Raw genomic sequence first — 26,430 nt, 5'->3', positions numbered from 1 at the left:
TATAGATATATAAAAATTATATTTTTTAGAAGAAAACTCTAAACATCATTCTGGATAATCGAGCTCCAACATGTCCAATTCTCTGTCACGCTTTGCATTGTCAGTGATTAGACTTTGGTCAGTATTTTTACTCACCTCAAAGTTTGTGACATGAATTATTAACAGTTCTCGTAGTTTATGCTGCTCGAATCTCACGTTTACAGCACTTGAAGCGAATAGCAGCAAAGTTATAGACTGGGGAGTAGAGTGGGTGGCTTTGTCCTTCGCCTCCAGCTGTCCATTCAACAGCCATCCTGCTTATTGTAAAGGACAAAAAGCAGCGCTGACTGGTTATCACCCAGGGCTGAGCGTGTGGTGTGTTTGACGCCGGGACTTTTGTTCTCCCTCCTGACATCAAGACACGTACGTGAATCAGATGTGACGGGTGCATAATCACTGCCGTGACATCACATCCCCATTGATAAAGCCGATGGTAGACGAGATAGCTGTCAGCATGGCACAAAGCTTGTTTGAGCTGCAGTTTCCCTCGGCGGCTTGTTGTCACGGCCGCGGCGGCTCTTATTACTTGCATGGCTGCCTGCCATCTCCGCCGCTCTCTGCTGAGGTGGGATTGGCTCGGTGCTGGTCAGCGAACGGAGGAAGGGGGGAGCTGGGGCTGCACGGGTATCTTGGAAATGAAAGAACGGATTGATCAGGACTCGGTCTTTGCTTTTCCTCAGCTTCCTCTGTTCATTGTGGCTTGGAGACTGGGCCCATTGAGGGAACTTTCTACATTTTTGCCATGAAAAAGTGCCCAGTAAAAAGAAACCAGCTTAGCTTTGTTACAGACTTCCACTGATTGTCGATACATTACGCCTTCAGCAGAAGCTCATTACAGAAAAGAAAGCTGTCTTTTAAAAGTTTGTGTTTAGTTTTGTTTCATCCTCTATGACCCTGTTGGATCAACTCAGTATACAGTACCCTGGAACATTTTTTATGTTCTCTTTGGAGTTGAAATCAACAAGTGATGAATCAATTGTTCAAATAACTGTCAACTAATTTAGTACTCGATCATTGGCTGGAGTATGCGGACTCAAAAAAAGTAACTCAGAGCAGTATTTAAGCCAAAATTTTACATGTAAATACGTTTTACCCAAAACTCCTCAATAGCAAAGATTTATCTTCACCTAGTTTAAATTCATTAAATGAATACTATATCACTGCGTTTGGGTAATAAAATATTGATTTTCTTGTTTAAATGTGGAATTTAATTACTGTATTTAGGGTTTGTGTGCATATTCTACTATTGTATAAAAAATAAACTTAAGATGTGAAATGAAAACTCTGTAGAATGTGACAATTCTATAGGACTAATGGATTAATTGCCAGGATAAGCTATAGAATCATTGATTAATAAAATAATCATCAGTTGCAGCACTCGTTATTTTACAGCTTTCTTTCCCCTAAATCCAAAGTGCATGTTTAAAGTAAATTCTTTAATTGCTTTCCAAACTAACCTGGCACTATGAAAACCTAATCACTCCGTAGACCTGTTTGTGCCATCAGGTGTTAGCAATGTTTTTTTTTTTTTTTTTTTTTTTTATGGTGAAGGAATTTTGAACCACTTTTCTTTGTAGAATTGTTAAATTCAGTCACAAGAGAGTTTTCAAGCAGACATAGCATGTACGAAGTCATGCCACTTAAATCCATCTCAGTTGGATTTAAGTTTGGGCTTTGACTAGGCCTTATTTTCGTGTGATTAAATTCGGAGGTGGACTTGCTGGTGTGTTTCACTACATTTTCCTGCTGCACACTACCACCACTATGCTTTAATGTTTGTATGATATTCTTTCTTGTTCCCTTTAGTCTTGTCAGTCCACAGAATATTTTTCCAAAAGTCTTTGGGGTTGTTAAGATGTTTTTTTTTTTTTTTGGTAAACGTGATATGACCATGCTGTGTTATTTTTAGCCAGCAGGAACACTGAAACCCTTTCCAGCCCGATTGGCATCACTTTGTTTCTCATTTGTTCTTCAGTTTCTTTAATCAGGTCTACTTCATGTTGTCAAATGGGTTCTGTATAGGTGAGTTTTTGATTCTACAAAATCAGGGCATAATCAAGCCTAAAAAGATTGAACGAATCTGTCCTTAAAACATGTGGTTGATAGCAGTTAATTGACGTTTTGCAAATCGAGGGGATTATTCGATTGGGGCCTGGTTGGTTTGGTTAGCTTTTTCCCATTAATAAATAAAATGACCATTTAAAGACTAAATGTTTTGATTTATTTAAATGATAAATTTAAGGGTTGCAAAAACAGAAGAAACCTATAAGGGGAGCAGACGCCTTTTCACAGCACTGTATCTCCTTCGTGTTCCGTAATCGGTACACTTTGACATTAACACAAGAGGTAGGAGGTGCTGTTGGCTCCTCACTGCAGCCCTGGAGGATACGCGATATGCCACAGTCTTCTAATCCCTGCTGCTAAATATTGGAAGGTAAATCCGCCGTCTGCCTGGCACAGGTCAAAAGGGAACGTGATCACAATTAGTTGGTAGAGCCGCTTTAAAGAGCCTGTCCTAGCTAATGTGACGGTGGCAGCTCCCGGATGACATGATATTGTTCTCCGGCGTGATGATGAATTAATTTAAAGCTTGTGGAGCTTTTTATTACAGACTTAGAGGTTATGTTCTTCAGCATAATTCATCATGGTGAAAATGCTAAGCTTCGTGTCAGCTGAATACATGCTTAGTGTGAGACATTCAGGAGCCAGCCAGTGCTGAGTGTACGTCTGAACAATGCAGGCCTTTATTTAGGCTGGGAGTTTCTACGGTTGATCTAGGATGTTTGTCAACTGCTCTCATCCATCGTGGGGTTCAAATTTTAAGCTAACGCACACAGTGCAGCGTGTGTGTTAGTGTAAATTTGGATTTTGTTGCAAAATTGAAACAATAAATCAGAACAGTGATGGCAGAAGGAGTAACCTCACGCATTGGCTTGTTTCCAGTAGGCCTTCAAAGCAAAACTTTTCAATCTGCTAAAGTTGTTTGCCATTTCTGTGGTTTTCATGATATTGTAACAGAGTGCTGCACCTCCCCCACATGTTGCTGTAAAAACATACATTGTTGGACATTAAGCGGCTGATAACAGCTGTGTATTCTGCTTCTTTGCTTAGATGCATCACAAATTTTAAAAGCAGCAGCATATACTTTAATTATACATGTGCTATAAATTAAGAAACCATTTGGAATGCAATATTTATTGGTAATTATATTCATGTCTTGAAGTCACTTTGCCCATCTTATATCTATAAGATATTCAGCCTGACGGAAGGATAGGTGAAAAGAGCGGAGTGTGGAAAACATTTCAGCTTTTTAATTTATGTAATTTAGCACTATACAAATAAAACTGGTTTGATTTGACTTATAAACTAAAATCTTCAAGTGTGACCCTTTGGAGTCACATACGGGCCACGTATATAAATTTGACCCGTGGGATTGAGTTTGACATGTGAATGAAGTTATGCTGTACGTCATAGATTGAAGCTTTTATGCAAATACTATGGCATTGGTTAGTTCAAATCTCAGAAAAAATGTGTTAGATTTGTAAAAGCAGAGGTTCTTATTAGGAATGAAGTGCACGCTCTCAAACATTATAAAAAATGTGAGTAAAAATGAACTAAAAGAGCCATAAAATTGCTTTAGTTGTACGTTTTCCACAGAATCCGCCTTCCTGGCTCTCTGTGGGTGGCTTGTCTTACAGGCCAGCTTTGTGCACTGTGCTGACTGAGACCATGTGTTTCCCTGCCTGGCCAGCCGTATGGAGACACGGGACAGGTGGGCCAGCTTAGGAGGGAGTGGAGGGAGGAGGCGAAGGAGGTTCTGTCGCCTTTATGTTGTAACAAAGACGAGAGGAGTCCCATCATGCCGCGGCCGGCTGAACCTCTTCCCTCCGATGAACTGCTATGCAAAGTTGGGGCGTTGGATGTAAATATTTCTGCTAGACGGTGTGGCTGTTTAGCGCTCCGTGGTTACGTGTGCGGGTGTGAGCAGAAGGTCTGCGTGTTGGACTGGAGTAAAGCATGGGGTGACCCAGCTGTAGGAACCAGCTGGTGGACAGAAAGTGGATCAGTCCCACCGGAAAGGGCTCCTCCATTCATGAGGAGGAGCTTGGGCGAGGTGCCTCGCTCTGGACAGAAGGGGCGAAGCTGGAATCTGGTGTGAAGGGATCAGGAAGCACAGAGCATGTAGATTTGAGTAAAGGCTCTCAAATCATGTCAAATCTGAAATTATTCTGACGATTAATCGATTGATCGCATAAAAAGTTGGGATATTGTGCAGATTTTCATTTAATCATGTAAGACTTCTTTATACAACATTATTCATACATTAAAAGATGCAAAAGAACAAATAATTTAACCCCTTTTTTACACAATAAAATAAACATTTCATTACCTAAAATGCAATAACAGCGTTTCTTTAGTGTACACTTGATTGTTGGTAGCCAAAGGATTCATCTGCAGCCAAAGAAATACTCCTAACATCATCTGTTGAGTACTTTTTTGATCAGCCAATTAACAACTGGATAGAAAAAAGATGCTTAACAAGTTTTTCTTCTTACAGAATTTGAAACAGGTGAAGCTAAAACTGTCACATGAGTTCCTGGTAGACCATATTTACAGACAAGCAAGGCTTTTTCTTATCTTCGATGCAGAGTGTATACATTTGTTGTACAGCTTTGGCTTAATTACTGCCCTGAGGGTGTTGCTCTTTCACAAAATGTCATTTTTTAGTATTTGTATTCTCCAGTAAACAATTAGTCGATTACTAAATTAGTTGCCGATTATTTCAATAATCAATTAATCACGATTGATCCAATTAATCGTTTAAGCCCTAGTAGTTTTCTATGTAATTATGTTAAAATATGCTCAGTTTGCCACACAGTCTGCGCATTTTAAAATGTGTTCCTGCTTGTAGCTGCAGTTTACACAGCCCCGCTCAGTGAAATCACCAGAGTGCATTATGTAATAAGAGACATTATCCAAGGTGACGCTTAGATTACTAATATGGTGTATTAGATTGCCAGTGATGTAATGCGTGGAAAAGCTCCCATTCAAAGCACGCAAATGTTTCTAAATCTCCATGTGTACTTTTTATATGATTACAAGAATTTTGCCTGCAAATCTCATTACACACATCTTTTTGGAGCTGCAAAAAAATGGCTTTTTATCCAGAGGGGAAAAAAATAACTGTGAATGCTGTCCTTTTCTCCACCCCGTCCTAACCCCCACCTCCCCACTGTGACAGGTACAATGGCTCTCTGCCCAATGGAGATCGGGGTAGACGGAAAAGCAGATTTGCGCTTTTGAAGAGGACCAAAGCCAACGGTGTTAAGCCGAGCACCGTGCACATCCTCAACACACCCCAGGATAGCAAGGTACAGAACAAAAGATGACTTAAGATTTAATGAACACACTGTCACTGTGAATGGTGTGTATTTTGGACCAAATATGTATGAATGAAGGTGTGAAATGTTGTTTTTCTCCTGAATCTGGTGGAGTTAAAGTGAAGGGAGAGTCTTTAGGCAGCACGGTTTCCTGTTCTCCGTCCCTCATGGAACCTGAATGTACGTTGCTGTTGGCCCTGGTCATTGTGTTGACATTTCCAGTTCAATAACCATAGTTCCTAGCTGGGCCTCATTGCTTCTCTTCACACCAGAGAGCCAGGATAACATGTTTCCCTTCCCGCATTCTTCCTCTCGGTTCCAGAGCCAGGCCGTTAAACAAGGAGCTGCTTTTCTCTGCTGTTACTCAGACGTTTGTTCTCGCTTTAGCTCTCCGACCAAAGGCTCTCAGGTTCAGGTTTCTGTCACCTTGTGTAACGTGACTCCTGGTATCTGCTCAGAAGGTTTTCTTTCTGGGAGAAAAGCCTTTTCACAACAGAGACGCAGCTTTATAACTGAATGTTGGGAAGAAGTGGTTTAAAAAAAGGTATTTGTACTCCTTGAACTTTTTCACGGACCTCAGTCTGTTCTATAGAGATCATACGTGATACAATTTAGTTCAGTTCCCTTTAATCCTGGAATGCCTATAGTGTGGCCTTTGGGCCAATTTGCAGCCCCTGGACTTCTTTTCTGTGGCCTCTGCAGTTTGATAGTGGTTCAAATTTAACCTGCCATCACAGATGACTGATGCAGTGGAGACTTTATTTACTGGCAAGTTAAAATCCTTAAACATGGGGAGCAAAACACATGTTTACTTTTTAATATCCACACCTTGGCCTTATTTTTTAATTTCATAAGTAGGATTTTTACTTGAAAGCAGACTTTATACCCAAATGTTTTTTATCAAGTTGTTGAACTCTGCTAAGTCTTGAAAGTGTTTTCAGAGATCGAGTGACCTGGATTCTGTTTTAACTGTAAGAAATAGACAAAAAAATATTTCCCCAGGCCAAGAAAATAGAAAACAGTTGATCTCCAAAATATTAACCTATTGGATTTTTTTTCTTTTAACAAGGAAAAACCTTATTTGTGTTTTGATCCACAATAATTTGCACAAACCCATTTCCTACAAATCTCTAACCACCCTATTCTTTTCAATATTTTGAGCACTAGGTTTAATTTTTTCAGCACGCTAACAAAAAAAACCATCACCATAAAATTTTTTTATTTCTTTATTTTTCCAAAAAATGAAGGCCTCCACACATTTTGACTTGACAATTTTGGCCCAGGTCACAAAAAGGTTGGGCACCACTAGTTTACTTTGACACCCCTAAATAAAATTCTGTTCAATCAAGTTTCCGAAGAGAATCTCGGTAAAAATGCGCCTGCTCTGCGTCTGACTCCATCCACATTGGTTTTATTTTGGTCCCTCCCTTATAAACTCCAATTTTATTGAAGTCAAAACAGCAGATTCTCCACCTGAGCTGTGAATTCCTGCAGCTCCCCCGGAGATGCCGTGATGTCTCGACCCACGGCTGTTGGTTTGGTTTAGGTGGAGAGCCATTCCATGGCAGCTTTGTTTTTGTGCCAGTCTCTTTTTGTTATTTTCCAGATGATGGATTGAACCGTGCTCTGTGAGACGTTCAAAGCGTGGGAAATTGTTTCCTAACCTGACCCTGCTTTATGATGCTGTTTGTTCACTGATGTTTGCCAACAAACCTCTGAGGGCTTCACATAACATCTGGTTTTATACTGAGATTAAATTACACACAGGTGAACTCTGTTTACTAACTAGGTAAATACAAACATGAAATAATGCATCGTTGTCCTTTCTCTTCCACAATTATTCACTACTTTATGTAGGTTATAAATTCTGAGGGAAATACACTGGAAAATGTGACGAAGTTTAACTTTTGCAAAGGCAATGTGAACTGTGGTGGAATATCATTTCTCAGAAATGTAGGCTGCATTGTTTGTGGCTTTAAAAGAACAATAAGTGGTGTCTGTCGGAGGCGTTTTGAGTATGGGAACTGCTGCGACGTTCTTCCTCTTTTACCTCTGTTCCTCTTTGCCACCCTGTTACCAGGCCTGGGATTATTAGTGCTGAGCGAGCGGAGGATGTTGTCGCAGTCGGCCAGCCCTCCTCCACTCCCAGCTGCACGTACAGTCAAAAAATAACCATCTGCGAGAGACAAACAAGGTGCCGAGCCAATGGAGTGATTAAATATATCAAACACTGAAGGAGTCGGATGAAAGAAGCCATCTTTGGAGCGGTCTGCCAGCGCCGCTCACGCTCCCCAACGGTGCAGCCTACGAATGAACCGAGAATGCCCGGTGGCTGAACGGGAACGCTCACATGTCTGTGCGCGCGCTGGTGTTCATGACAGATAATGAGAAGCTCCCATGATGCCGCTGCCAGCCTTAAACTCGCTGCAGTTTATTTTGACTCAAGTCGAGGGGAACGCGGTTATTTTTACTCGTCTTTCTGTTTTTTTGTTTTTGTTTTTTTGTGTGTGTAAGCGCTCGTTTTCCTTTAGCTGCCGAACAGGTGGAGCAGCGTTTGTTTGCGGCGATGATGACATTTGTCCCCCGTCTGTGTCTGAAGTTACAGCAGAGCGTTGCGGCTCCGGTGACCCACTTTCTCTCTCTCTCCCTTTTTCCCCTCCCCGCACGTGACAAAATAGGAAAGGAGGGGGCGATGGGGGTGGGGGGTTGTTTTGGAAATGGCATTTGCAGATAAGAGCTGGATGATGGTGGCATGTGTTTTAAGTGTTGGTGAGAGCTGCTTTTTGGGCCTTAACGCGCCCTCCCCTCAGCGCGCTGACTGGCAGATCAGCCGCTTGGCGAGCTCGTGCTAACCGAGGGCCAGCGGGCAGTTTATGGTCACTGTCATGGGAGTGTGAGTTTACAGGCTTTTCTCTGTTCCTGTTCCAGGAATTTGTACCGCACTGTGCAACTTAAGGTAATGCAATAAAGAAATTGTGCAATAAATTGGAGGAATTTTTTGTTGTACTTTTTGTCTGTAAAGAGGAAAAAAACAAGGACGAAAGTATGCGCAGCTCCACCGCTGGATGGCTTTCATTTGTTGAACGGTTTGTGTCTCGGTACTGGCGTTGGTTTGGTTTCCTCCGTCGTAAAGTTAGCATGAGCGGACGGAGGGATTGCGTAAGGATGTTTTGTGGCATTGTTCCTGTAAATGGCCGGTGGTATCGACGCCACAAACAAGATGTAAAAGTAAAAGGATTCACTTCTTTGTGAATTGAGGCAGTAAGTTTCAGATGCGGTGCCCGGCAAAAGTATTCATACCCCATGAAACTTCACTTTTTACCACATTAAAACCACAAACTTAAGTATTCTACGGGAATTTTAATTAAAGTTATGCATGTGAAGTGGAAGAAACACTGCTGCATAATTTTCAACTTTACAAATGAAAAAATTATTTAGTTTTCATTTGTTCCCCCTTTATCCCCTGATATACACAAATGAAATTCAGTGCAATCAGTTGCCTTCAGAAGTCGACTATATTCCACCTGTGTGATTTTAACATGAGTGTAAATCAACTGAAAATCAACAGAAAAATTAACTAAGAAACTCAACACAAAGAAAATTAACTTATATGGCAACATCTTTGACCACAGAGAAATAAAACATTCTAAGACATATGGAACAAAAATGAACAACAGAGAAAGGATTAAAACTTAAGCACAAATAAAACGCCTAAAGATGACGATGGGGATTCGTTTTATCATCAAATGCAGTTTAGGAACATTTGGATTTAGATCTTTGTCTTTTCCAGTTCCAGCTCAGTATGAATATAAAATCACATGGAAATATTTTTTGTATTTGCAGACTGTCCAAAGGCCTAAAATGTTTTGTCCTGCCTTCATTGTGTCCTTCTTTCCTAACATACTTCTGTCAGTTTTGCTTTTTTTCATCCTTACTGACTTCTTTCCTTACTTACTTACTCACCTCCAGTTTCTGGTATTCACAGCTTCCATATTTAAAGCCTTTCCAGTGTTTTACATTGTAAGATGAACCAGAAGGTTTGGGAAATCTGGAAAGACTGAATATAGAAAAGTCTGGAACCTTCGCATCTAAAATGTGTGTTAACCAAGTTACGGCAGCACCATGTGTCCCAAGTCTGAAATGTGTCGTCTTCTTCCAGGCTGTGAACTGTAAAGGCCAACACAGCATCTCCTACACGCTGTCCAGGCACCAGACGGTGGTGGTGGAGTACAGCCATGATAAAGACACAGACATGTTTCAGGTGAACGCCTGTTTAATTACGCGCTTGGTTGTAAAAGAGGCTGCATCTGAATCTCCCATGTACTCTGCATCGGGTTTTAATTAGAAGCTTGTATATTTGGAAATAATGTTAGAAAAAGACGTATTAATGTTTAAAATGTGTGTTTTAAAACTCAGTGACGAGGCAAAAGATTTTTTTCGTCTTGCGTTCAAAAGCAAGTATATACAAAAAGATACATAATGCAGACTTTATTGGAACGTTTGAAAGAGGGGCGAAATGAGTTTCACAAAACGAGAGACGGGTCACAAGCGAAGGATTTTTGAAGTTCTCAGAGAAGAAAAGTGACGAAATGAAAGAGGAAATGCTTATTTCTTCCTCTGGTTTCCTCTTCATCACCCCGATGCAATGCTTAAAGCTAAGTTTGAAGACATAGTTTGTGTTTTTGAAGCACTATCTCAGGATTTCCCAGTGTTTTATTTGAAGCAGCACGAAGCCATCTGAATCTGAAACTGAGACAGTTTTGCCGCGTTTTTAATAAGCGGATGCTAATTTTGAGACTGACGGCAGCAGCACGTTTAAAAACGGAGCCGAGACAGGAACATGAAAAGGTCAGTCGCCTACAGGTCAGTAACATGTTATAAAAAGAGCCTCTGAGAGGCTGAGGAGCCGGGCGGGTGGGGTTCGCCGAGTGGGCCTGTAATATAAACACCATGATTTCTGTCTCAAAGTCGCTACACGGCTCCACGTTTGGTGGCCTGTAATAGAAGTTAGAGTGGCTTGCAAAAATATTTATACTCCTTGAACTTTTCCACCACTTCACAACCAAACACTTCAGTCTATTATTACTGGGAATTTATTGGGAGGAGGGGTCGGCGGCTTTTATCGTCCAAAAAGCTCCTTCTCCTTTTCTAGAGCTGCAGAACACACACACACAATCTACATTTAAGTAAAGACACTTAAATTATACATCTAATTTTATGTTTTAGAACAAACAAAAATTATTAAAACATTTACTTTACCATATTTATGAAATAAAAAGATATTATTTAGAGCATATTAATTTCCTGTTATTGTTTGGATGTGTTTTAGAGCAGCCTGGGTAACCAGAAGGTCGGTGCCAAAACTGAACAAGAACACTGCTTGTAAAACTTAATTTCCACACGAGAATGCCATGCTACGCCGTGCAGAGAAGCAAGTTTGTTTGATAAATGTTCATTTCCACGCCGAACTGCTGCGCCTTTAGACGCTAACAAACAGGATTATTTGATTGCCGCTGAAACCCTGAGTCAAGCGAGAATGGTGAAAACACTTTGCTTTTATTTCTGCGTGAATTGGCCTGCTTACATCCCAAATGTTTACTCCGGCATTAGTGAAGACGGAGGTGACGCAACACGGTAGTAAAGGTGCCTCTGGCCCGACGCTTTTGAAACCTGCTTTTAACATCAAGCCGACGCTGAGCTTTCACAAACAATCAATTTCTCAGTTTCATCATGTTCAGTGTTTATTTTTCTCGTTCATAATTCCAGGGGTAAATGCGTTTTGAAATTGTAAACTTTATTGAGGGTTTCAATGAGCTGAATGAACGATTTGCTGTGCAGATTGGACGTTCCACGGAAAATCCCATAGATTTTGTGGTTACTGACACCGTAGCGGGAGGCCAGGATGGAGAGGAGACTCAGATCACCCAGAGCACCATCTCTCGCTTCGCCTGCAGAGTCGTCTGCGAGCGCGACCCCCCCTACACCGCTCGCATCTATGCGGCTGGATTTGACTCCTCCAAAAACATCTTCCTCGGGGTAATTACTAGTTGCTGTTGATTTACGGGGTTTCGTGAACTTCTACGTCAGTTCATGGGACGAAAGTAGTTTTGTAATATAATAAAATGCTATTTCTGCACCAGGAAAAAGCAGCAAAGTGGAAGAACCCTGATGGCCACATGGATGGGCTGACGACCAATGGGGTGCTTGTAATGCACCCTAAAGAAGGCTTCATGGAAGAGTCCAAGCCCGGCGTCTGGAGAGAGATCTCTGTTTGTGGAGATGTCTACACTCTGAGAGAGACCCGCTCGGCGCAGACCCCAGGAAAACTGGTGTGTTTACATACAACAACTGCAAACTTAAATGTCATGAGTTTTATTATGACATTATGTTTTATTATGGCTACTTTATGTTAGACCAACATAAAGGAATAATTTGCTTGGAATAGTTTTATTCGGCCCGCAGATTAAGAATGGTACAAATTTGACCCTCTAAGCTGATAAGGTGATGCTTTATACATTTTTATGATGATTCCTAAAATATTTGGTACAACAAAAATATTTTTTTTCTTTCATTAGCCATGTTTTTTTTTTACTTTGATTTTAATATCGTTGAAGTCTTGAGCACTCAGCCATTAAACTTGGCCAAAGACATCAAGGATTTTTGAAGAAAGTTCCTGTCTCTGTTCCTGAGATTACACTGAAAATCAAACCAACAAAACAGAAAACTTTCTACCAAAACACTTAGCAACATATACACCTTTGCTTTATTAAGGAAAACATCTGAGGCAGTTTTCAGTAAATTGTTCTCTTTTACTTTGTTTCATGAAAATATTGCATGCTTCAATCAGAACAATGAAAGATTTCTAATAAAATTACACAGCATTTTTAACTTAAGAAAAGTATGACCCCTGAGTGATTTTGGCCCAAAGCGCAAAAACCTTAAACCACTGATGTAGAGGTTCTAGTTGTAGCTCAGGCTGCACGTGTAGCATTGTTGTTCTGCTAGAAAGTGGGAAAGGCAGCAAACATTGAGCGCAGTCCTGAACTTCTAACAGGTTTTATTAGGTATTTTTCTATGTAACTGAATAGCTGTGTGTAATTTTGTCGAACTTAAATCTGTCTCCCTTTTTCCAGGTGGAGAATGAGAGTAACATCCTGCAGGACGGCTCTCTGGTGGACCTGTGTGGGGCCACTCTGCTGTGGCGCACCGCCGAGGGTCTCTTTCACACTCCCACCCAGAAGCACCTGGAGGCCCTGAGGCAGGAGATCAACGCGGCACGGCCCCAGTGCCCCGTGGGTCTCAACACACTCGCCTTCCCCAGCATGCAGCGCAGTCGGGCCTTCTCCTCTCTGGAGGACAAGCAGCCGTGGGTCTACCTGGCGTGCGGGCACGTACACGGCTACCACAACTGGGGCCACCGCTCCGAGCGGGAGCCCAACACCCAGCGGGAATGCCCCATGTGCCGGGTGGTGGGACCCTACGTCCCGCTGTGGCTGGGCTGCGAGCCCGCCTTCTACGTGGACACGGGCGCGCCCACTCACGCCTTTGTGCCGTGTGGACACGTGTGCTCGGAGAAGTCGGTCAAGTACTGGTCGGAAATCCCTCTGCCCCACGGCACCCACGCGTTCCACGCCGCCTGCCCCTTCTGTGCCACGCAGCTCGGCCTCTCTCAGGGCTGGTCCAAGCTGATCTTCCAGGGCCCGGTGGACTGATCCGAGGATCCCTGCTGCCGGAACGTTCTGAGAAAGCGATCAGATAAAACCCGTGCTTCATTTGTGCAAACCAGCCTCGAAATGGAATGAGTTTGCTTGAGTTTTGACCGTTTACGTGGATCCTGTTCAACAGGGAGCCATTTCAGATTGTTTAGGAGCTTTTCGGACGGAGTCAGAGAGTGCTCTGTCCAGACAACCAGTTTTATGCAAGGCTTCGTCGTCAGGATGTTTCGCAACACTACCATCAGATTGCTGCAGAAAGTCTCTTAAACGAATGACTTATTTCTCCCACCAGGTGTCTTTGGGTCTGTTGGGAAAGGAAACAGTTGTTTAGTTTCTGATGGGACGGAGCTTTCACAGAGCCAGACAGCTGGACTGTTGGCTGGGAGAAAAGCCAAGAGGAACTTTGGGGTTTAATGGCTAAATAGCAAAAAAAAAAAAAAAAAAAAAAAAAAACGCCTCCAATCGTTCCTCTTGGCGGTAAACTCTTAATGGCATCCAAATCACGTAACTCGCTAGAAGTGGCTTCCATTCACCGAACAAACTTTGAGTTGTACAGAGATGAAATTCAGTGCCTGAGATCCCGATAAAAAAAAAAAGTGGGAATATTTTTATCAGAAATTGAAAATATATATATTTTGTGGAAGGTAAAGGAAGAGGTGACAACCCACGTGTGCTTTACTACACTGAGGCTGTTGGAATGTTTTGTAACCCAAATGTTAATATATTTTTCTCCTTCATATATGATGTGTGTGAGAATGAATGCATGTGTGATTAGGTGTGTGTGTGCGCGTGTGTGTGTGTGGGTAGGTCGGACTGTGTGGCCCTGCATCATTTCACCCCTACCGCTTCTTATGATCTCACATGCCAACCCGAACTGCTAGCAGAGATGTCGCAGGAATTAAAAGAAGGTCACCGGGTTTCAGAATGATGGTGTGGGAATCCACCGACTCCTTTCTGCTGGCGCTCTAATTATATGACCTGCTTTCTCAGTTAATGTCAGGCCCGCTCACAGTCAAATGTGACATTTTGGCTTTACAACTGACACCTACGTTGTTGATCAGCCTTGCACTGCTGTTAGCTTTATCCTGTACTGGGTCCGATCCAAGGCTGTTAAACCCTGGCCACGTTCTCAGTGGCATCGTGAGATTATAATGCAAGATGGGAGCGGCCACCGATTTAGTGATCCAAAGTGATTCTGTGAACCCAAACTCCTGCAATGACTGACCACTGACAGGTTGGGATTACAGCAAAGCCTGTTCTGTACCTTAGCGCAGGGTTCCTACACCCTCCAGAAGACTGTGAAAGTGTCGAATTAGCTTTTAAAGTGAAAAAGTATGGAGCAAAATGAGTATGGAAAACCGCTGTCTCCACGTTCCACTTGCCAGACAATGAGAATATGATTTTCTAATAACTTGCTCAAAGAAAGCGGAGCAAATTAATTTGAGTTGTATAAAAGTAGTCGTGCGTCCTCACAACTCATTTTAATTTAAATTTTTAGAGTTTACAAGCTGACTATTTCCTACTTTTGTTAGATAAAATAATTTTCTTGCAATAAGAACCAACTGCTAACATGACTGTTCTGATTTCTAAGTTGACATACGTATCTATTGTTTCTTAGTGTTTTCCAACATAGTAATATTTTATTATTTTGAGATGAAGCTCTCTGTCTTAATGAAAGGTTCATTAAAACAGAGAGATAACGAAACTGTTATTGTTAAAAAATGAACATCAAGTTTTATCTTAAGATAATATAACAGTTGTAACAAAAAAACCCCAACACAATATTTTAATTTTGGGATAATGCAACCACTACTGTGGGAATAAAATTAGGTCATCATTAAATGTTATCATTAAATGATAATATAAATTAAGAATGAAAAACCCAAGAAGTCATTAGGCTTCCATTACAAAACAAACTGAACTTGAGGAGACTTTATCTTGAGAAAAAGAGATATCTTAATGGAAAACCAACAAAAATATCAAAACCTTATCGTCTCAGTAATGTTTTTTATAACATTAGAAAACTAGCACCCTTGTAATCTTGTAAGAAACAAACAAAAAACTTGCTGACACAAAGTTAATATTTATTTCTCTCAAGATTTTGAGATAACAAAACATCACTGTCAAAAACAAACTAGGTATTTCAGTTTTGTTATTTTAAAGTAATGAGAAATGAATAATGGTATGACTACACGTTTGAGATAACTTGAGATAACTCGTACTGTCAAAATCGAAACTCGCAGTTTCGCTGCAAAAAAAGTTTGGAGTTTGTTACATCAGGATCAGATGTGTAAATCGCATAGATAAAAGATATTTTGGGCTATTAGAGTGACTATGTGCAGTTTTTAGTTTGTGTTTCTTCAGTATTGCTGATACTAAACCTCAAATTGGAAGAAAAAAAAAACAACAACTAGTAAATCACATTAAACTTTTAGACCCAACTGTCTGACATGATCTGGAAATTGAGATATTTGATAATCTGACTCTTGAGTTTTAAAGTGGAAGAATATGTAGGAACCCTGTCTTTCTGGAATAACAATGTTATCCTGCTTTATGCCAAATTCAGCAAATGATGTTGTGGTCAGCTGAGTCGAGTCGTCCAGAACAAAGTAGCAGAGGAACTAAAACAGAAGAATCTGGGAGAAATGGCTTGAAAACACTGTTCCCATATGTGAAAATCTCATCAGTTCTGCTTGTAGTAGAGCATTAAGACGGTGGGAATTTGACTGCATTCAAGTAAACTTGCAGGCTGAATCATAAAGAATAAAATGAATTCAGGTATCCCTACCGGGGGGGAAAAAAAATTTATGTTTATTTTTTTAGCATTTGGGATTTTTCCACAGAGAAACCATCTAAATATTCTTGTAATTCTTCACAAATACCAGCAGCATTACTTCTACTCCATACCACTAAGAAACCTCTTGGTTTCGGCTTATTTCATGTAACTGCCACGCAGGGTGATGCACTAAGCCTGGAACTGTACAGTAGCATTCCCCTCTTAACAGTTTTAAGCTCAAACACTGTGCCCATTGCTTGAGACCGTATTCTGTAACAGCTGCAGCGTAGCCGCCTCAAACATTCCTCCTCGGTAAACATGGGTGGGGCTTGCAGTTTCTCCCAAGGGCTCGTTCTATGAAATTTGTATTTAAAATTTTTTTCCTGCAGGAATTCTGTACACAAGCCATAGAACACACCGAAGCTCCTGATGCCTCCTTTGCAAAGAATAAAAATATTTTTTAAATAACAAACAGGAGTGAGTTGGGCTTCTTTCTCTGACTGTCAGTTTGTATTTTATACTTGTGGTTAATGGCGGGGGGCTGCGGGGCATTTGATCCACTGATTTAAAGGGCTGTGTGCATTTGAAGATTTGTTGGTTTTCTTATTCAGCCCTCGCCTTTGAACTCCAGATGTCTGTGCCGTGTTCACTCAGCCAACACAGCAGTAATGTTTAATCATACTTACACATGTGTTTCATCATGCGTCAGTGTGAGCATTGTACCTACTATCTTGCTTGCGAGTGCTGGCTCTACATGTTGATAACTCTATCAGGATATTTTTACTACAGATAAGCCCAAAAAAACAAAAAAAGTTCTTGAAGTTTGTTTTCTGCACATTTCTTCGTTTTATGAGAATCCGTTTTCCCTGCTGCGCATTTCCTACAGAGGCCACAGGAGGGCACTGTTTCCTCAACAATAGAGCTGCTGGCACTGCGCCCTGAGGCATCCAACAGCCGCAGCAAAGAGATGAAAGTTTTTATGTGCGCATAAATTCATCACATAAATACATTAGAAACAAGAAAAAGAGAATTATCTGCACATGACTAAAAATCATGCAAATACGCAACTAAAGGAGACGCATGTCAGCTGTATATTTAAAGGTATTACAGATGAATCTTTTGCATTTTCAAGGCTTTTAGAGCTAATTTAATTACGAAGTGCTTTTATTCCCCGTTTAACTGCTGTCATGTTCACAAGAAATGCCAGATGTATAGGTTTGCCATGTTTCGGTTTTTATGTTTACATTCCCTTAAAAAAAAGAAAAAGCAACACAAGATGCTGACAATGACATTTCCAATCATTCTTATTTGACTCCATCTCCCCCTATAATAAGGGCACATGAAAGCGATTTAAATACACTGCATGTCGGTTCGGCGCTGGGAGAGGACTGGAGCTGTGCGGTGGCATGCGTCCTGATTAACATTTCTCCAGCAGATGGGAAATGGGTTCACATGTCTGCACACTTGCCTGTTTTGCTGAATGACAGAAGAGACGGCGAAGGTGACAGCATGCTAATTTTGGGATCACTCAGTGACTCCTCTGCCTTAAGCAGGGCAGGGTTATGCAAATATAGTGGAATAGTGGTGGTTTTCTTTTTTTTTTATTGAGAAAGTTTGCATGCAGGACTGCTGTTTATAAATGCACACGAGCTAGAGCTGTTTAGTAATTTAGCAGCATTATTTTTCTTACTTTTTCTACTTGGTTTGGTTATATTCTTACAGAAAACTGATGTAAATCATGATTAAGCATTATTTCTTTTTGAAAACAGCAACATGACTATTTTAGATATTGCACTAAATCCAGGCACTCGGGGTGTACTGTCATTACCTTCCAGCACATCTAATTCAAATGACAGGAACGTCTCTGCAGGCCAATCAGTGCTGAAGAATCAACCTTCCATTCAGTGAATCCATAGCAGCTGGGAAAGAGGTAAAACCAGAAAGACAGTAGGTCTTAAGGACCAGGTTTAGGGTATGACGAAAGATATGGAGTGGATTTAGAAAACGGGACGAGACAAGATCTTATCTTATAACTTGCAACAGAAAACCTGTTAGAAGCTGTAAAATAAAAAAAGTGAAACTGGAAAGCAATGAAAGACAGCAGCTCCAAACATCATTGGTTCAGTCAAAGTCCAGTCCTAAATCTGATAGAAAATGTAACATTTATGAGACACAATGTACAGTATAACAGAAACAGAACATTATGTAATTCTATAAAAACACAGACAAGTATGCAGTCTTAAAAACACTTATCAATAATTCAGATAAAACACTCTGCATCTGTGAAGGAGCTCTGATCCTGAAGGAGCTAGGAACTACATCCAGGATAAAATATGTAGCACCGTTTTCAGCTCCCCTCACAATCCTCTGCAGGGCACATACTGTACATACAACCCAAGCCTAGGTTGCTACTGATTTCTCACCGTTTCAGGCTTGTAACGTATTCGCTGTTTGTAAACGAACCGGGTTTCCTGTTGTTTTTGTCTTAATGTTGGACAAGAAAAGTTGTTTCAGAATCCATATATTTCTTCCTTGCTATAGAATAAGACAATCAGAAGCTGTATGCAGTGCCGTTTGAAGAGGATTATGATTATATCACGCTTATTTACTATTTCATGTGGTTCTTGATGATGCTTTGTACTCACGCCACTCAGCTTATTACATCTCAATGAATAACAAATGAGTTTCTGAATAAAAGACAAATAACCAGAAACAAATACATCACCAGAACATATGGTGGGCAGCAGAGGTTTGGAAAATCAAGCATTAAATTCAAACATTAAAGCGGTTCCTCTTTGAGCACCTCATGTCCTTTTTGTGGTCTTCTGCTCTTACAGAGGTGCATGTGGCGTCTTGCCTACTCATCCAAACAAGGGGCCAAATGACTTTAATTATGGAGTAATTGCAGAGTCTGGTGTTAATTAAATCTTTATCAGTTAATGTAAGTGGATTTCTCCCACATGGAAACCACGCAGCGACGTGCTGCCTTGCTCTCCCCCCCCGCCTCCTCTTTTCTGCTCAGGCTAAATTTCCTGTTTGAGGCCGCCGTTGAGTCGCCGCATACTCGGACTCTGACGTTTTTCCACCACCGGGTCTCCCAGAAATGATTGGGATTAGCAGGAAACGGCAAAAGGGGGTGATTTTGCCAACTCTGTTGCCAGCTGTGTCTTAAAAAACACCGTAACAAACATGATAGCACCGATGTGAGGGAGTATCCCGCGCTGGAAAATGAGATACACGATTTATCTGAGGTTCCTGGTGTTTGACAAAATTGAATCCTCTCATTTTAATTGCTCTCGACGAGGTGTGCTGCCCTGGGCCATGGAAACGTGAGCTCTGTGTGTTGTCCCTTGTTCTCTACAGACTATTATACTCCATTGTGCAAAACACAGATTATGAATTGCCGTATCCCTGTCATCTATCTTATTTAGGATCATTTAGGTAGCCACATGTTACAAAGGAACAGCAGTCAGCCCTGTTATTATGTGTGTTTGAGTCCCCGGCTTCCTGTAATGAGAACAGGATCACAAAGGAGAATTAATCTGTCTGAAGTCTCATTCGCTGGTTCAAGGCCTCACTATGTGGACCTTTTTATCCACAATAATAGAATGATAATGTGTGTGTGTGTGTTTTTTTTTAACTCTTTCAAAAACACACATTTGAAAAGTCCTCCGCAGATGACGGAGCCATTTTGTCCTTTGCACTGACACAAATCGAATCTTACAAAAGTTTTCCGGTTTAATCTTTATTACTAAGGAAATAGTAACACCCTTCACAAGTCAGTGAATGTAACCACTAAGCAGACACATACATAACAATGTTTGCCACCTGTTTTATGGAGAAGTATTCACACCCTTCAGGAAACAGACCAACACGACTTAATGTATAATTGCTTTGGTCACCCACGTATTTACAGTTTTGACAATTCTTTGTCGCAAATATCAGTCAGATTGGATGGAAAGTGTTCACGATATTAAGTCTTGTCACATATCCTCAGATGGATTTATGTTTGTAATTTGACTAGGCCATTTTAACACAAGCTTATCCTTTGATCAGCACCATTAAATTGTAACTCTGACTGTATGTTTATGGTTATTTTTAGAGATGTGCCGATCAGGTTTTTTCCTGCCGATTCCGATCACCCATGAGGGCCGATCACCGATACCGATCACCAATACCAATCACCGATACCGATCACATAATTATTATGTTTTTAATCATAAGCACTACGGTTACATTATGTGGAAAAAGGAACCATGAATTCACCTTAATTTAGATAAAAGCTTTTAAATAGCTTTTTCCAAGAAAAAAACATAACAAAACAAAACAGGCATTGTGCAAATTGTACTGCTATCGGTAATACTATCTTTAACAGACTGAAAACATACAGTATGAAGGCTCTGAAGAAGCTGTAAAGAGTCAAAATAAAACCTCTCAACATTGCCAAAAGATTCAAGTATAAAACTTAACATTCAAAGGCAAATACAGGTTCCATTAAAATAAACAATCCAGAGTTACTGAATGAAAACTTCCTGATAGCATGGCGGCTAGCTGATTACTGCTAGTTCTGATTGACTGTTTCTGACTGAGCGGAGTAATTATGCAGAACAGGGAGGAGATCAATTATTTTTTCAGAGATTATCTGTCTCATGTTAGGACAGCGAAAGTTTTAATACGTCTGTAAAATGTATTTTTTAAGTTAGACGCTGCAGCTTTAAGCAGAGGTTCGGTGTGAGAGTCATTACCAGGTGGAGCAGAAGCGGCGCTCCGTCTGTGAAATATTACTACCTGTAGCGTGTAGCAGCGGTTTAACAGCGAGAGCAGAACCAGCGTCTTACATCGCAGCTCGAAGACTTAAATAATTTTGCGGGTTATTTGTTTAGCTTTCTGACCGTCATGCTAATCCGGGTGAGTGTTTGTAGCTGTGCGCTGCTTTACCTGCTATCTGATCCTCCATATGTCTTTTTTACTGCACTGAGCCTCGATGTAGCCAAACTTCGTTAAGTATGCCATTGTTTTTATGCCATATTAGATTCGTCATGTTGATGCATTTTGACCTGCTTCACCCCACGTGTTTCAATTTTCCGCCGCAACACGCAAACTTCCCCAGTCACTCAGTGCGTTATAGTTCCACATCGCTTAGGATTTGTTGCTGCGCGTTTGTGCAGTGTGAAGGAAAGAGGAGACCAGCTGCACAGGCAGGCTGAGAAATGAGATGCAGGAGATCAGTTTGTGTGATCGGCAACAAGAGACCGTGATCGGCGATCACCGATCATACACTTTTTCATGGAAATCGGCCGATTAAGATCGGTGGCCGATCGATCGGCACACCTCTAGTTATTATCTTGCTGGAAGATGTACCTTCTCTCCAAACTCAAGAGTTTTGCAGCCTGTTCCAGATTTCGCTCCAGGGATCACCGTGTATTTATTTCTTACCCAGCCTGTAAGTTTAGGCGGACGACAGTGTCTCGGTAGGTTTGCAGTTGTGTCAAATGCTTTAAATTTTCAGATACCAGACTGAACATTGCTCTGTAAGACGTTCAAACATCTTCCAAACTCAGTTTTTCGAAAATGTATTACTATTTTGATTTTTAATGAGGGCAGGAGCATCAATTAGCCCTCAAAAAACTCACATGGTTGAAATTTAGCAATTGGAAACACAAATATTTGGGATTTACATTATTTTTTTGTACCCACCAATCATATCCATTATAGTATATCCTTCTATACTGTAGGTGATGAGTAATTGTTGTGCTTATTCACTGTCACCCTAATGAGACAAATCTCAGCTGCATGGTTTAAAGTGTTTGGTTGGCTTTTTGCACTCACAAATAGTGCAGCGTTTTAATCTTTTGGTGTCTCCAGTACGAACATTTTGGCTCGTGGACCCAGAGCATGTGTTTAGCAGAGAATGTTTGCGGGGTGATGAATGGGTGTAAAATGGCTCTGAAGCAGATTCAAAAGGGCTTAACTGGATTACACCTCATTTCAAGGATGCTTAAGGTAAGATTAAAACAGATATGGGGTAAGTAGGGGAAAATACAGAACCAAATAGATGGAATTTCACTCGGTTGCCTCGTAAGCCACTTGCTCATGCATCCCTCCGCTGTTTCTGACATTAGCAAAAAAAAATAAAAAAATAAATAAAAAAATCACAAAACGACATGTTGGTTGATGGTGCAGAAAGGTCTCGACAAAGGCGGCATTTCCTCTCCAACAGTTTTGCTCCACTGGACCATCACGATTTACTATTAATGCCCTTTCTTATCTTATGCAATAAATCCCCAGAGCTGGAACATTACAACTCTCTAATCACACACACTGTCATGCAAACACACACATACATTATCATACACCTCGCACACAATCTGAAAAGATAATGAATTTAGCACAGTTGCTCTTAATGTTAATAGTGTGGTGCCATATGGAATGAGAGTTTCAACTGTTTGGGTAATTCCTCTCTTTGGACAAGCTGTCAATAAAAAAGGCCTTGCATGTTGTGGATGCAAGGGGGTGGGGGTGGATTTAATCCAGCAGACTCTAATGATTCCTCTATGCCTTGAATTGGAGCTACAGGCCTCGTTGAATGTGTTTTATCTCTGCTATCAGAACTCCACGTTTGTGTCTATATTAGCCCTCTATTGAGCATTAATGCATATGATGTAGGAAATGAAAATAGAAGTCTTTATGACGTGCTTTATTAACCTCCCCACCCATCTCTGCCTGACGTGCCTCTGCCGCCGCTGCTGCAGCCCGGCGGATAACCGAGCGTGGATTAGCAGTGACATCACACTGAAGAGAGGGCTGAGCCACCACCGAACCCCCCGTCTGAGGAAGGGTGAGTGCTTTGGTTTCTGCGTGTCAGATGGATGTGAGCATTGCCTGTGTGTGTATGTGTCGGAGGCTGATTAGACAGTGAGGGTGGCGGCGAGAGGAAGAGGAGGATTAGAGAGCCATCGGAGAGTTAGTTAGGTGCTGACACCACTCCACCTCATCGAGAGCTCAACATACTGGGGGATCAGACTCATTTATGGTGAGCCGGGATTATTATCAGTTCAATAGGCCAATTTCTTACGTACAGTCACCTCTTGACCTCTGAAATATGGGCGCTTGTGAGACACTTATGACACTAAGTATCTCATTTCAGGTGTAGTGTAAAAGAAAATTAGTAATTGTAATAAGATGCAGCTTTAAAAAAGTAAATAAAAGTGAGATTTTAAAAAACTGCAATAAATGTATGGAGTTAAATTTAAATATATGTGATGTTTGTTTCTGAAACAGTTTGTGGGTCAAGAAAGGCTGTTGAATACGTAAAACTAACCAAAATGTTTCAGTGATACTGTGTTGGTCAGATGTTTGAATAGATTCCTCATGTGCGCGCATATATTGCATTAATTTTTGGTTTATTAATGATGAATCTGAATTTTTGGTTTTTAGGCTGGACTTATATTCCAGAAAGAACTTCAATTGTGGCCAAATACGTCAAATCTTTGCTTCATCAAATTAATCCTCATTAAATATTTGACTTGCCCTGCAAATAGTTATGCTTAAAGTTGTTAATTTTGGAACAGCCATTTATCTCTAACTCTGTCTGCAACTTCTCAGTCCATACTTTTGTTAAGCTCACATTACAGCCCTGCTGAAGAAACCTTTTAGTTATAGGCCTGTTTTACTGTCAGAGATACAAGTGCATTGCTCAAACTTGATTGAACAATGACAATAGAGGGCTACCTTCTAAAATTTGACCTAGAATCAATAACTTGCTGGTTGAAAATTGGACACTTGGATAGTCTGACAAACATGCCCCAACAGTATCAAAACTTGAAAAAGCACACTAACAACATCAACAATCAACTTGCTATTGGACTTGGAGCTTAATGTATGTACGCATAACATAGGCACTGTGTCCATAAGACATCTCACAATGAACACAAACATGCGTACCAAATTCTGGTAGTTGTGTGTTGCATGCACAGTCACTCTAAGATACTGATGAGGAGTGCAAATGGGAACTCAATATACATAAATGCCCCTATGATAAATCTAAACAGCACATGTATGGAAATGAACCTTTTTTGAAAAATAAATAGGTAATTTTTGGCTCAGACTAAGCAACAATGTTTCGTAAAGATGCCTTTAAGTGTGGATTTAAACATGCCAGATGTGCTTTTGAAACAATTAAAACGATAAATGTAACTGGAACATTGCAGATGAGGCATCTTTCAATTATCTATGCACTGCATTAAACGCATGAAGAATCATTTTGCTTCTGGAGTCTCGTATAAAGACCGTGGAATAAGTAAACATAAATAAACACAGATCATGACCGTTTTTCTCCATATGAGTGGAAGTAAAGTCAAAGTCAGTAACAGCTGCTATTTCTGTCTCTCGAGCCACACGAACACTGATAGGAATATATCTCCAGATTTTCTGACAACTTTTCCTTTCATTACTTCCCGTTCGGTAATATCGCGAGGTTTTTTAGACGGCGTGTGTAGCTCCCGGATGTTAAATCCAAGGCAACAAAAACGCCTCAACTTAGCTAATTATCATGCGTTTAAGACGAAAGCCATTTATGTATAAAAAATATAAACTTAGGTACACGTTGTCCGTGTGTGGTTGTGTAGTTAACAACACAAAATAGCTCAGAGTTCAGTCTAAAATGCTTGGCTCTAAATGTGGAGGCATGCTAAGTGTTACTTGCTAGCTAAGCAACACACGGGTGACATCTTCCTGGATTTTACAGCGCATAAAAATGTTTGCGGAACAGAAGGGTGGCTGGATATTGACCGGGACTACGGTCGCCTTCGTAACGGCAGTGTATGTACCCTGTGTGCAGAGGACTGTACCCGGAGGAGACTCAGGTTGGTGCTACCAGGCTAACTCGTGCTGCTGAGGTCACGTGGCTTTGCTGTTGTTCTCCGGGGGCAGCCAATAGAGCTGCGTTTTGTTGAGATGGCGCTGTCCATGGTGCTGCAGGTACATTCGTTCAAATAATAGGTCTATCATAAAGCTCTCTAAACTAAACTTGTTAATCTACAGTTATACAGAAAATGCCAGTTTTCCAGTATGCTACTGACACTAAGATTTTTTTTATAGATAAAATAAATCTATATTTATTTTATCTATAAAAACACTTTAAATAAAGTGTTAAAATCGTTTTATTTATGTCTGATAATTACATTAGAAAAAAATTAAAGTACTGTTAGGTTAAGATACAATAAAATTCTCTTTCAGATTTTACAGCATTATGTTATATTAAAAGAGTTGTATGTGAAATGTTTAAGAGTTGTATATCAAAACAAATAGTTTAATGGTTCAAAATATAAGGCAGATGCACTGTTTAGAAAAGTACATTTTGTCTATAGTGAAACTTGAAAATTGTGACCAAAAGGTCAAAACAATTGCTGATCGTAAAACAATATTAAGAAGTTATAAAATGTTAATTCAACAGAAAATATTTAGTCAATATGTTGATATTTAGTGTTATAAACAAAATAAAAGCCAAGTAAACAAAGTAAGCCATGTAATAGTCCTTTTATTCATCCAATAGATCAGGTTCATTATTGTAGAATATATTTTTGAACATAAAAGCATACATAAATTTTTACTTATCTCTAGGTAAATTAAGCATTGCATTGTTGAGCCTAATCTAGAACAGTAAGCATCTGCTGTATTACAAATACAATAAAAAAAGTAGACCAGTGACATTCTTTTTTATATATACTTTACATTAGCTACAGAAATTCTTGAAGCTGCGACCCATAACAGCAAATGAAATAATTTTTTGTGGGTATGGTGCAACCAGGCTGGTGCAAAGACAAATGTGCTGCTGCTTTGGGAATCATTGTCCTGTTTTGACCATGTTTGGATCAAACTTCAGCTATCCTGCTGTTATGGGTTTGCACTTTCTCTCAAATGTGGTGATGCGCATTTTGAGCAAACATGTAGTTTTGAGGAGGAATGTAGTTTTGATGGGCTGCACAGTGGCACAGTTGGTAGAGCCTTGCAATAAGAAGGTTCTGGGTTTGATTCCCGGCCTGGTGTCTTTCTGCATGGAGTTTACATGTTCTCCCTGTGCATGATGGGTTTTCTCCGGGTACTCTGGCTTCCTCCCACAGTCCAAAAACATGACTATCAGGTTCAAATTCTCCCTAGGTGTGAGTGTGTTTGCATGGTTGTTTGCCTGTCTGTCTCTGTGTTTCCATGTGACAGACTGGCGACCTGTACAGGGTGACCCCGCCTATCACCCGGAACGTTAGCTGGAGATAGGCACCAGCCGAACCCTCCTAACCCCACTAGGGACAAGGGTGTAAAGAAGATGGATGGATGGATGGACATGCTGCCATATTGTTTTTAGAGGAAAGTGGCTCTATCCCATCCATCCATCCATCCATCCATCCATCCATCCATCCATCCATCCATCCATCCATCCATCCATCCATCCATCCATCCATCCATCCATCCATCCATCCATCCATCCATCCATCCATCCATCCATCCATCCATCCACCCATCC

At 40.7% G+C, this 26,430-nt stretch overlaps 2 protein-coding genes across 3 annotated transcripts in view; both read left to right on the top strand.

The window, feature by feature from the left end:
• The window catches only part of peli2 (pellino E3 ubiquitin protein ligase family member 2), an 18,722-nt gene extending 3,183 nt beyond the window's left edge, over window positions 1-15,539 (top strand). The window contains exons 2-6 of the mRNA XM_008400193.2: window positions 5,282-5,411; window positions 9,580-9,681; window positions 11,259-11,456; window positions 11,561-11,749; window positions 12,554-15,539. Of these exons, the coding sequence (XP_008398415.1) occupies window positions 5,282-5,411; window positions 9,580-9,681; window positions 11,259-11,456; window positions 11,561-11,749; window positions 12,554-13,132 (1,198 nt within the window). The 3' untranslated portion in view covers window positions 13,133-15,539. The remainder of the gene's footprint in view (window positions 1-5,281; window positions 5,412-9,579; window positions 9,682-11,258; window positions 11,457-11,560; window positions 11,750-12,553) is intronic.
• Window positions 15,540-22,817: 7,278 nt separating this feature from the next.
• Window positions 22,818-26,430, top strand: part of tmem260 (transmembrane protein 260) — a 34,291-nt gene continuing 30,678 nt past the window's right edge. Inside the window, exon 1 of one of the 2 annotated variants that reach the window (XM_008400195.2) lies at window positions 22,818-22,944. Coding sequence is in view for 1 of the 2 variants with exons in the window: in XM_008400194.2 (XP_008398416.1) it covers window positions 24,667-24,775 (109 nt within the window). In the remaining variant the exon portion in view is untranslated. Of the gene's footprint in view, window positions 22,945-24,390; window positions 24,776-26,430 lie in introns of those variants that run through there. The other variant, XM_008400194.2, reaches the window with a different exon arrangement.

The sequence above is a fragment of the Poecilia reticulata genome, linkage group LG22 (genome assembly GCF_000633615.1).
Source record: "Poecilia reticulata strain Guanapo linkage group LG22, Guppy_female_1.0+MT, whole genome shotgun sequence".
Taxonomy (NCBI): Eukaryota; Metazoa; Chordata; class Actinopteri; order Cyprinodontiformes; family Poeciliidae; genus Poecilia; species Poecilia reticulata.
The sequence above is the reverse complement of the archived record's forward strand: the minus strand, read 5'-3'. Positions and strand labels throughout refer to the sequence as shown.